The following is a 12341-nucleotide window of genomic DNA, read 5'->3' on the forward strand; positions in this document are numbered from 1 at the left end:
TTGCAAGCGAGGATTACTAATGTTTCTTAATGTTAAAACAGAGCGTCGGGATTGTAGTTCACATGGAGCCAGCTGTGATCCATATGTTCAGCTGGGAACCCAAAAGGGGGACCGCTATAAGCCCCCTGGGCCCCGTTGGGTTCTTGAGAGCTAGAGCTAGGCTAGCTTCAGTCTCAATTGACTGTGTTGAGACATCTGTCCTGTCCAATAAACAGTTCCCTGGCTTTCATGTCGCAGGCCTTTTGGTCGTTGTTTTACCAAATAGGGCCTACATGTGAGTTCCTAGAAAAACACATTACAGTATGTTTTGAATTCCTGTTCATTAGCTGCATAGGACAGTTGATGTGTATTGATGATTACCATCCATTAAATAAATATACATAAAAGACTTGGTACACTTGACATTGTATTCAATATACTTTTTATTCCATAAAATAGACAAGGTAATTAACTAAATCAATTGTATTCCGTGCATTTTTTAAATCTGTAATCCCTTTAGACCAGAAACATTCCAATCATGTTTAGGTGAGTGTACAAGTGAAAATGCATCAAAAACATATGTGAAAACTAGACCAATACATTAATGTTTCCCTATCCCTCTAGTGTGTGTGTAAATCCGGCCAATTTACGCAAAAGCTTACTAAGGCCTTTACCACGTATTTACTTGCCATACAATACAATACAATACAATAACTAGGCTACTCATTTAAGGGAATGTTCACTTTAGGTAACAGCTCACATAATCAATGTAAAAATAAACACATGAATTAGTTGGAATATTGTGAGCATATATTTACTGCCTGTTACTCTGGTATGTGTCTTTACTTGGGAATGGACTTCTGTGACACTCATTCTATCATTTTAATACAGTAATCATGGAACCAAAATCCTTCCACTTCTTTTACGTTTTAGTCCCGTGGACATGCACATTATACTGTCTTGTCTTCATGACTTTAAATTGAAGAGAAAGCAAGGGCATTTGTAATGCCATATGTTTTAAATACTGTAGTACAACATTGATAACGTACTGGATTCTAAATACATGCATGAGACAAAATAATTGCACTGCTGAGTATTCAAGCAGCCTTTAGTGCAAAAAACATGTCCCCACGAAAATATGTGGTGGACAAATCTTTGTAGAAAAAAGGTCAGTCATTTGAAAGTTCTTCAAAAGTTTCCTAAATGTTTGTTTTCATTTTATTGCACCCGTAGCTTCAGGAAAAACATATGCTACCTACCACTAACATTTCAATTGCACCCCATCCTTTAATAATACAGTATATTTCTTAACAAATAAAAATAAGAAAGATATTTTTTCTTACATGTCTTTCCTATAATATGTTATATTAATGTGCAGATATAATACGTTATATCAATGTCTATGATAACAGAATACACTGGAAAACAATGTGATTTTGTTGATGAGAATGTGCAGTATGTAGGCTACATAAACATACTGATTTGATATTTGGATTTAGTTATAGGCACAATACCCCATTTATATCTCATGGGCCTATTGATAAGCTAACATTTGTCTCTCCATGTGTTACATAACATTATGCCTTGCATACAGTGCCTTGCAAAAGTATTCATCCCCCTTGGTGTTTTTCCTATTTTGTTGCATTACAACGTGCAATTTAGATGGATTTTTATTTGGATTTCATGTAATGGACATACACAAAATAGTCCAAATTGGTGAAAAAAAAAAAAAAAAACGTATTTTTAAAAATTCTACAAAGTAAAAAACTGAAAGGTGGTGTGTGCATATGTATTCACCCCCTTTGCTGTGAATCCCCTAAATAAGATCTGGTGCAAACAATTACCTTCAGAAGTCTCATAATTAGTTAAATAAAGTTCACATGTGTGCAATCTAAGTGTCACATGATCTGTCACATGATCTCAGTATATATACACACACCTGTTCTGAAAGGCAAGCAGCACCATGAAGACTAAGGAGCTCTCCAAACAGGTCAGGAACAAAGTTGTGGAGTATTACAGATCAGGATTGGGTTATAAAAAAAAATATCAGAAACTTTGAACATCCCAAAGAGCACCATTAAATCCAATATAAAAAAATTGAAAGAATATGGCACCACAACAAACCTGCCAAGAGAGGGCCGCCCACCAAAACTCACGGACCAGGCAAGGAGGGCAAAGTGACCAACAATAACCCTGAAGGAGCTGCAAAGCTTCACAGCGGAGATTGGAGTATCTCTCCATAGGACCACTTTAAGTCGTACACTCCACAGAGCTGGGAAGAGTGGCCAGAAAAAAGCCATTGCTTAAAGAAAAAAATAAGCAAACACGTTTGGTGTTTGCCAAAAGGAGACTGCCCAAATATATGGAAGAAGGTACTCTGGTCAGACGAGACAACAATTGAGCTTTTTGGCCATCAAGGACAAAGCTATATCTGGCGCAAACCCAAGCCCAACATCACCCCGAGAACACCATCCCCACAGTGAAGCATGGTGGTGGCAGCATCATGCTGTGGGGATGTCTTTCATTGGCAGGGACTAGGAACCTGGTCAGAATTGAAGGAATGATGGATGGCGCTAAATACAGGGAAATTCTTGAGGGAAACCTGTTTCAGTTTTCCAGAAATTTGAGACCGTGACGGAGGTTCACCTTCCAGTAGGACAATGACTCTATGCATACTGCTAAGGTAACACGAGAGTGGTTTAAAGGAAAACATTTAAATGTCTTGGAATGGCCTGGTCAAAGCCCAATTGAGAATGTGTGTGATGTGCCAAGCTTAAAGAGACATACCCCAAGAGACTTGCAGTTGTAAGTGTAGCTTTGGCTGTGTGTTTAGGGTCATTGTCCTGCTGGAAGGTGAACCTCTGCCCCAGTCCCAGGTCTCTAGCAGACTGAAACAGGTTTTCCTCTAGAATTTCCATTAATTTGGCTCCATCCAACTTGCCCCCATTCCTGGCCAGTTTCCCAGTCCCTGCCGATGAAAAGCATCCCCATAACATGATGCTGCCACCACTATGCTTCAACGTAATGAGAAGTGTTGGCTTTGCGCCACACATAGCGCTTTGCTCTAAGGCCAAAAAGTTTAAGAGCCCCTTTCAACATGTTTGCGGTGTCTACCAAATGGCATTTGAAATAGTTTTTTTCAGCAATGGCTTTCTTCTCGCCACTCTCCCATAAAGCCCAGCTTTGTGAAGCATCCGGGTGATAGTTGTCACATGGATTGTTTCTCCCATCTCAGCTGTGGCTCTCTCCAGCTCCTTCAGAGTTACCAGTGGCCTCTTGGTTGCATCTCTGATTAATGCCCTCCTTACCCGGTCACTGAGTTTTGGTAGACGGCCTCCAGGGGTTGTTCAAGATTTGGGATTATTTTTTATAACACCAGAGTTTATTTAGAGGTGTCACAGCAAAGGGGGTGAATACTTATGCAATCAAGACTTTTCCATTTGTTCTTTGTACATTTTTCCCCCCACTCCTAATTAAATCCATTTTAATTACAGGTTGTAACAGAATAAATGTGAATACTTATGCAAGGCACTGTAATACTATGTATGCATAATAATTTAGTAAAACTATAATCTCAAACAAAAAAGTCAGAAGTATACAGACAATGCCATTATCATAGATTATATTGTATGCTACTTTTGGTTCAAATAAGAAGTGCAAAATTGTTTAACATACTAAGGTGAAAACCAATGTACTGCCTTGTGAACATTCCAACATCGCACTTGCTTGTCAGGAGTATGACTCAAAGCTACCATGCAACAATAACACTCCCAGTTAGGCACATTAGCCTATCTACCCAAACAAGCACGTATGGTGTCTGTGTTGCTGGCAGTGTAACATCAAGGGTGTCCATGTACATATTTAATGATGCACATAATTTCAGGAGGAAAACTACAAGATACTTCACATATTGAAATGCAATAAATAGTCAATAAAACCCTGAGTCACTTCAGAGAGAGAAGACAGGCAAACAGAAAGGAGAGATCTACACTACCGGTGAAATGTTTTAGAACACAAACTCATTCAAGGGTTTTTCTTTATTTTTACTATTTTCTACATTGTAGAATAATAGTGAACACATCAAAACTATGAAATAACGCATATAGAATCTTGTAGTTACCAAAGAAGTGTTAAACAAATCAAAATATATTTTATATTTCAGATTCTTCAAACAGCCACTCTTTGCCTTGATGACAGCTTTGCACACTTTTGGCATTCTCTCAGCCAGCTTCACCTGGAATGCTTTTCCAACAGTCTTGAAGGAGTTCCCACATATGCTGTGCACTTGTTGGCTGCTTTTCCTTCAATCTGCAGTCCGACTCATCCCAAACCATCTCAATTTGGTTGAGGTCAGGGGATTGTGGAGGCCGCGATGCATCACTCTCCTTCTTGGTAAAATAGTCCTTACACAGCCTGGAGGTGTGTTGGGTCATTGTCCTGTTGAAAAACAAATGATAGTCCCATTAAGTCCAAACCAGATGGGATGGCGTATCACTGCAGAATTCTGTGGTAGCCATGCTGGTTAACTGTGCCTTGAATTCTAAATAAATCCCAGTGTCACCAGCAAAAGCACCCCCACACCATAACACCTCCTCCTCCATGCTTTAAGGTGGGAAATACATATGGAGAGATCATCCCTTCTCTCACACCGCGTCTCACAAAGACACCATGGTTGGAACCAAAAATCTCAAATTTGGACTCCAGACCAAAGGACAAATTTCCACCGGTCTAATGTCCATTGCTTGTGTTTCTTGACACAAGCAAGTCTCTTCTTATTATTGGTGTCCTTTAGTGGTGGTTTCTTTGCAGCAATTTGACCATGAACGCCTGATTCACACAGTCTCCTCTGAACAGTTGATGTTGAGATGTGTCTGTTTCTTGAACTCTGTGAAGCATTTATTTGGGCTGCAATTTCTGAGGCTGGTAACTCTAATGAACTTATCCTCTGCAGCATAGCTGACTCTGGGTCTTCCATCCTGTGACGGTCCTCATGAGAGCCAGGTTCATCAAAGCGCTTGATGGTTTTTGTGACTGCACATAAAGAATCTTTCAAAGTTCTTGAAATGTTCCGTACTGACTGACCTTCACATCTTAAAGTAATGATGGACTGTCATTTCTCTTTGCTTATTTCAGCTGTTCTTGCCATAATATGGACCAAATAGGGCTATCTTCTGTATACCACCCCTACCTTGTCACACCACAACTGATTGGCTCAAATGCATTAAGAAGGAAAGAAATTCCACAAATAACTTTTAAGGCACACCTGTTAATTGAAATGCATTCCAGGTGACTAACTCATGAATCTGGTCGAGAGAATGCCAAGAGCGGGCAAATATGTCATCAATGCAAAGGGCGGCTATTTGAAGAATCTTAATTTTAAAATATATTTTGATTTGTTTAACACTTTCTTTTGGTTACTAAATTATTCCATGTGTTATTTCATAGTTTTGATGTCTTCATTACTATTCTACAATGTAGAAAATAGTAAAAACAAAGAAAAACCCTTGAATGGGTAGGTGTTCTAAAACTTTTGACCGGTAGTGTAGCTCTATGGCCTTGGAGGCCCTGGGTCTGAGACTGGCCTAGATTTGGAATGCTGATGCCCCTTGTTGGGTTTGTTGTATGTGTGTCTTTGCACAAGTAGTACTGTAAGGCTGTCCTCTCTGGGTGAATCATCCATATAAGCCAAGCCTGACACCGAGTCTTTGAATTCCTGATGGCTCCTCTCCAAGTTAAGTTCAGGACTCTGATAATGTAAAATAAATAAGAGCAAACACACACATTTCAACATAAGTGTGCTTCCACCATTAGAAAGTATCTCAGAACTCTTGGAGTCGGTCATCACTTTTCAAATATGATATCAATCCCATTTTTAAAAAGTCTTGGTCCTTGATTGCCATTGTCTGTTTGTTCTGTGGGAATCAACAGTTCAGTACGTACTTGTGGTGATGAATGGCTGAAGCAATGGCTGCTGGTCAAAGCAGCGATTGGCTGACCCCTAACTGCAGGCCTTTGATAGTCTGGACTGGCAGTCACAGTGCTATAGGCAGGAGGTCCCAGGGTAGACTGCCTCTGCAGGAGCTGCAGGATGGTCTGAATATCTGATGTCATCTGGGACTCCAATCTGCAAACACAGATGGAAGGCAGAAATGAACTTCTACTCTTGGTTATAGGGATAAGGGACTGGAGGCTAAGGAGGGATAAGTTTAACACAAATCAACAACTATACTGTCTCTAGGCTATCGCTGTTTTGTTTTTATTGTACAGTCGTTGAATATGTCAAATTCTAGCACTAGGGGGAGCTTGTGATCTATGTTTACAGTATCATCATGGTTGTCAATGAAATCAAAAGGCATGGGAACATGTTTTATCAGCTCTCTCTCTCTAGTAGGAGTCATAATGAATATTCAGTATGGGTGGGGTAACAGTGTCTGTGGAGGGGATTTCTAGCTACCTCACACTCACACATTGTCTGTAATAATAATAATGGATGGATATCCTCCTGCTATCCATCACCGCCTGGTATGGCAACTGCTCGGCCTCCGACCGCAAGGCGCTACAGAGGGTAGTGCGTATGGCCAAGTACATCACTGGAATGTTAGAGGAAGGACCTAAAAATTGTCCAAGACTCCAGCCACCCTAGTCACAGACTGTTCTCTCTGCTACCGCATGGCAAGCGGTACCGGAGCGCCAGCTTCTACCCCCAAGCCATAAGACTGCTGAACAGGTAATCAAATGGCTACCTGGACAATTTGCATTGACCCCCCCCCCCCCCCCCTTTTTTTATGCTACTGCTACTCACTGTTTATTATCTATGATCTATGCATAGTAACTTTACTCCTACCTACAGTACATGTACATATTACGTCAATGACCTGGACTAACCTGTACCCCCGCACATTGACTCGGTACCAGTCCCCGCTGTATATATCCTCGTTATTGTTATTTTATTGGTTCTCTTTTATTTTTTACTTTAGCCTTTTTTGTCAATATTTTTCAAAACTCGTATTTTTCTTAACTCAATTTTTGGTTAAGGGCTTGTAAGTAAACATTTCACGGTAAGGTATTTGTATTTGGCGCATGTGACAAATTCAATTAAGTTTGATTCGATTTGATGTGACATATCAGATTTAATTTGAGGTCTCCTATTCTTTGTGATTATTCCTGCTAAAACTACCACCTGCTGTTTGTCTGTCTGCTCTCGTCAGCCTGCTGGTGCAGGTGTTGTTATCTCTCCTCTCAACCTGTTTGACTGCTTCAGGAAATAATGGGGATTGAAATGTAACACTGCACACGGAACAAGTTTTGTTGTGATGTTGTTTGAATTTGTATTCGTTGGAGAGTGTGTGCTGTTATTTTTCGTATGGTTTAATAACTTTCAGACACAATCTGGGTGACTTGTCTATTTGGGATTCATAGATTTCAGTCATGAGGTGCCGCAGGGCCAGACGGATTCACAAAATGCAACAGTAACAACAATTTACTTTTTTATGTTCATTCTGAATTTCCATTGTCTCCATGAAACAGAATAGAAAAACGAGAGCTTTATGAAATCACATCTGTTTACTGGCCTTTGTACCTGGATTGCAGCTAGATTTCCATGAATGTTAGACATTACATTGTAAAGGTCAGAGATGGCCAAAGGAGTGCAGTACAGGCCTACCTGTTTAAGTGCAGTACAGGCCTACCTGTTTAAGTGCAGTACAGGCCTACCTGTTTAAGTGCAGTACAGGCCTACCTGTTTAAGTGCAGTACAGGGCTACCTGTTTAAGTGCAGTACAGGCCTACCTGTTTAAGTGCTCTTGGAGCTGATCTAAGCGTTGCTCCACCTCTCCGTATGTAATTTCACTGGTGTCGTCATCCTCGCCCCTCAGGTCCTGCAATTGTGCTGACTCATCCAGGTAGTCTTGGGGCTTCTCGCAGTCCCATTTGTCATTGCACACATCTGGCGAGGGAGGGAAACACACATTCTTTACAAGTTCACATGTGGGTCAGAGCATAGGAGCCTGGTAATCACTAAACCAACCAACCAGTACAATAGAACACTATTAATATTTTGGTGAAAATCTGCTGTGTATTGTTCCTTGTGTTTGTAATTTATTTGCCTAGCTAGTGTTTCAGGAGACAAAATTGTTTTCTATGTCATAGTGGGACGTAGGTCAAGTTCCTAAGCTTCAAGGACAAGATGGCATTTTTGGAGAGAGACAAGAATTTGAGAGGAACCAACATCTTCCTCAACGAGGACTTCTCTGAAGATTTGTGCCAGAGGCGGAAATAACTTATCTTAACTATGAAAGCTACCAGAGAGTGTTGGGACATTGCTTACATCCGCTACGACAAGCTCAGGAGGAGTGAGAGAACCAAGCTTCCGGTTCAGTAGCTTTAGCTCAACAGCACACACTTACAAGTTCCTGATTGACTGACTCTATTAGCCAAACAATGTTTTAATTTTTATTTAACTTTTTAAAATATATTATTTCTATTTCTGATAAGCTACCCAGGAAAGGGATAAGAATAGCCCATATTAATATATGTAGCCTTAGAATTAAGGTTCATGAAATCAATAACTTGCTAACATCGGATGACATTCATATACTGGCCATCTCTGAAACTCACTTAGATCATTCCTTTGATGATACAGCAATACAAGGATATAACATCTACAGAAAAGGCAGGAATGCCTATGGGAGAGGTGTTTCTGTATAGGTTCAGAGCCATGTTCCTGTAAAGCTTGGAGAGGATCTCATGTCAAATGTTGTTGAAGTGTTGTGGTTGCAAGTTCACCTGCCTCATTTAAATCCTCTTCTTTTGGGGTGCTGCTATAGGCCACCAAGTGCTAACAGTCAGTATTTGGATAATATGTGTGCCATGCTTGATAGTGTGTGTGATGTTTAACAGAGAGCTCTGGGTGACCTGAACATTGACTTCCTCTCTGTATTATGACCCAGGTTATCACTCAACCAATAGTGTTGGATCTGTGACTTCCACTCGTATGGATAATATAAATCACTAATGCTGTAGAGCTTTGCTCCAAAGTAATATCAGTTCCCATTGGCTGCAATGACCATAACATTGTGGCAATAACAACAAAAGCCAAAGTGCCAAAGGTTGGCCCTAAGGTATGTAATTTATAAGAGATCATGCTAGATGTTGTTCTCTCAGGACTCTTTTGTTGACCAGCATGCACCTGTAAAGAAATTCACTGTGAGAACTGCTAGAGCCCCATGGATTGATGATGACTTGAAAAATGGTATGGTTGAAAGATTTTGTGCAAAAGGTGGTAAACAAGTCAGGCTGCTCAACTGTTTGGTTGACATACTGTAAATGGAGAACTTTTCGGACTAAACTTAACAAAAGGAAGAAGAAACAATATTACCAAACCAAGATAAATGACATAAAACACAACGGGAAAAATATTTTGGAGTATCTTAAATGATATCACGGGCAGAAAATCAAAATCATCTCCATTATCCATTGAAGTTGATGGGTCATTTATAATAAAAGCATTTAATATTGCCAATCATTTCAATGATTACTTCACTAGTGAAGTTGACTAATCCAGAAGTGAAATGACAACATTCAACAGTGAACCCTCATATTGTTTTGTATAAAAGATCTAATAATGAATAATGATGAATTTAGTCAAGTTAGTGTGGGAAAGGTGGAAAAACCATTGTTATCCATCAATAATAAGAAGCCACCAGGTATAGACAACCTTGGTGTGAAACTATTGAGAATGGTTGCAGACTGTATTTCCTATATCTTTAACCTAAGCCTAAAGGAGTATGTGTGTCCACAGACGTGGAAGGAAGCTAAAGTAATTCCACTGCCTAAAAATAGTAAAGTACCCTTGTCTGGCTCTAACAGCCACCCAATCAGTTTGCTGCCTGTTTTTTAGTAAACTGGCGGAGAGAATCGTGTTTGACCAAATATAATGCTATTTTTCAGAGAACAAGTTAACTACTGACTTTCAGCATGCATATACTGTAGATAAGGGCACTCAATGCGTACCACACTAACTCAGATGACAGGTTAAAATAAATGGATAATAATATTGTTGGATTTCATTGCAGCCTTTGATGTTATTGATCATAAATTGTTATTGAAGAAATTCACTTGCTGTGGCTTTACATCAACTGCCATCACATGGTTGGAGAGTTATTTATACAACAGAACCCAGAGTGTTCTTCAATGGAAGCTTCAGATATGTACAGTGCGGTGTTCCTCAGGGTGTTGCCTTGGGCCGTTACGCTTCTCTATTTTTACAAATGATTTGCCACTGGTTTTACACAAAGCTAGAATGACTATGAATGTGGATGATTCCACACTCTACATGTCAGCACCCAAAGACAGTGAGCTCACTGAAATTCTAAATGAGGAGTTACAGTCAGTATCACATTGGGTGATTAATAATAAATTGGTCTTAAATACATCTAAAAATTCAAAGCATTGTAGTTGGTTCAAAACATTCTCTAAGACCTAAACCTCAACTGGAGTTGTGTATAAAGGGTGTGACCATTGAAGTTAAAGTCCTAGGTATAACATTGGATGGTCAATTATCATGGTCAAGTCATATTAACAAAGGTGTTGTGACGTTGGGGAGGGGTATGTCTGTTATAAAATAAATCATATTTTTTTTACACAAATCAAGTGTACTAGTTGTTGGTTTTGTCCCATCTTGATTAGAGTCTGGTAATATGGTTAAGTGCAGCAAAGAATGACCTAGCAAAGGTGCAGCTGGCTCAAAACAGAGCTGCACACCATGCCCTTAACTGCATATACAGAACTAACAACAACATGCATGCCAGTTTTTCCTGGTTGAGGGTTGATGAGAGATGAACTGCTTCTCATGTAGTTTTTATGAGAAATATTACTGTGATGAAAATCCCAGATTGTCAGCATTATCAAATAGCATTCAGCTCAGACAACCATACACAACACCCCACAAGACACGCCGCCAGGCAGGGCTTGACATGAACTTTTTTTAGCCACTTAGGATAGATGTTTTACCTGTCCGAAAGCTGATGTCACTTATCCGTAACACCATCAGTAAAAGGGTGACTGAATATGACTGAAGTAAATAGGAGGGATCTGAAATCATTTTCTGCTCTTGCCATGTATCACGTGTCAAACTCGTTCCATGGAGGGCCGAGTGTTTTTGCTCCTCCCTTGTACTTGATTAATGAATTAAGGTCAATGATTAGTAAGGAACTCATCTCACCTGGTTGTCTAGGTCTTGAATGTAAAAACCAAAACCCACTAGTCCCTCTATGGAATGAGTTTGACACACCTGCCATAGACAATGTTTTCGCCCCCTAGCAACCATCCAAAATAATGAACCAAAAAAAAGTTAATAAGTAAATACAAGAAGACTGGCTGGCATTCTACGTGAGGGAGAAGAGGAATCATGACATTGACAAAATATATTTAGTGGAGCCAAATATTTAGCAAGGCCTATCTGGCTGTCTGTGTATGCCGAAGCGAGTAGATGTAGACGAGTGACACAGTCAACGAGTCTCGCTGGATGTGTGTCTTGTGAAGGGTTATAAATCATCATGGGCTCCAGAGCAACCATGCTGTCTTCAGAACTGGAACATTTTAAGCTGAATCACATTCTTTCCTCATCCTCCTCTCATATTAGGCCTAGGTTTCTACATGCGTTGTATGTACTGTAGGTTTCACATTGCTAGAATAATATGGAAATAAGCCTAGGCCAACTACGCATTTCTTTTCAAATGTTTTCCTCAGCTGTAGCCTATTTCTTTTAAATGTCTTGGTATTGTTTGCTCAATAATTATTCAAATGTAAAATATGCAAATTTGGGAAATTAAACACATTATTAGAATAGTTTGGAAAATAGTCTTCATACCTTTAAAATGTGTCTTCGTGCTTTTATAATATTTCAGTTAGTAGGATTAGACTTTTGGTCGTTTGGTTCACAATGGCAAGGAAGTTTGTTTTTTTTTTGGCCTCGCATGCATTCATCATTTATGTATTATAATGCTGTAAGGTTTGTTCAAATTTCTCATTTGATCTTTATATCTTGCTATTGTTTCTTCTATCTCTCTCATTATTACCTTAAGCCTCCCATCTTTCTGGGTTATTCCAAAACAACTTAAAACTTTTTGATATCGCCTAGAGCATGCGCTACTTTGGTGAGAATCTTAGCTCTGTCTACATTGTTATCTTGCTTTGTGTAAATATAACATATTAATGCCGAGCCCTACCACCAGGGGTCTCTTCACAGTGACCAAGTCCAAAACAAATTCCTGGCAACACATAGTATTATACAGAGCCATTATCGCATGGAACTCCCTACGATCTCCAATTACTCAAGCAAACAGCAAAACTACCTTTACAAA

At 39.6% G+C, this 12341-nt stretch overlaps 1 protein-coding gene across 1 annotated transcript in view; it reads right to left on the minus strand.

The window, feature by feature from the left end:
* Positions 1-4001: 4001 nt before the first annotated feature.
* kcnh7b (potassium channel, voltage gated eag related subfamily H, member 7b) overlaps positions 4002-12341 on the minus strand; it is a 95671-nt gene continuing 87331 nt past the window's right edge. The window contains exons 14-16 of the mRNA XM_090229712.1: positions 7768-7924; positions 5920-6103; positions 4002-4416 (exon numbers count right to left, since the gene is read on the minus strand). Coding sequence (XP_090085838.1) covers positions 4384-4416; positions 5920-6103; positions 7768-7924 — 374 coding nt within the window. The 3' untranslated portion in view covers positions 4002-4383. The remainder of the gene's footprint in view (positions 4417-5919; positions 6104-7767; positions 7925-12341) is intronic.

Source organism: Oncorhynchus mykiss, chromosome 3 (genome assembly GCF_057628025.1).
Source record: "Oncorhynchus mykiss isolate SJ-2025 chromosome 3, ASM5762802v1, whole genome shotgun sequence".
Taxonomy (NCBI): Eukaryota; Metazoa; Chordata; class Actinopteri; order Salmoniformes; family Salmonidae; genus Oncorhynchus; species Oncorhynchus mykiss.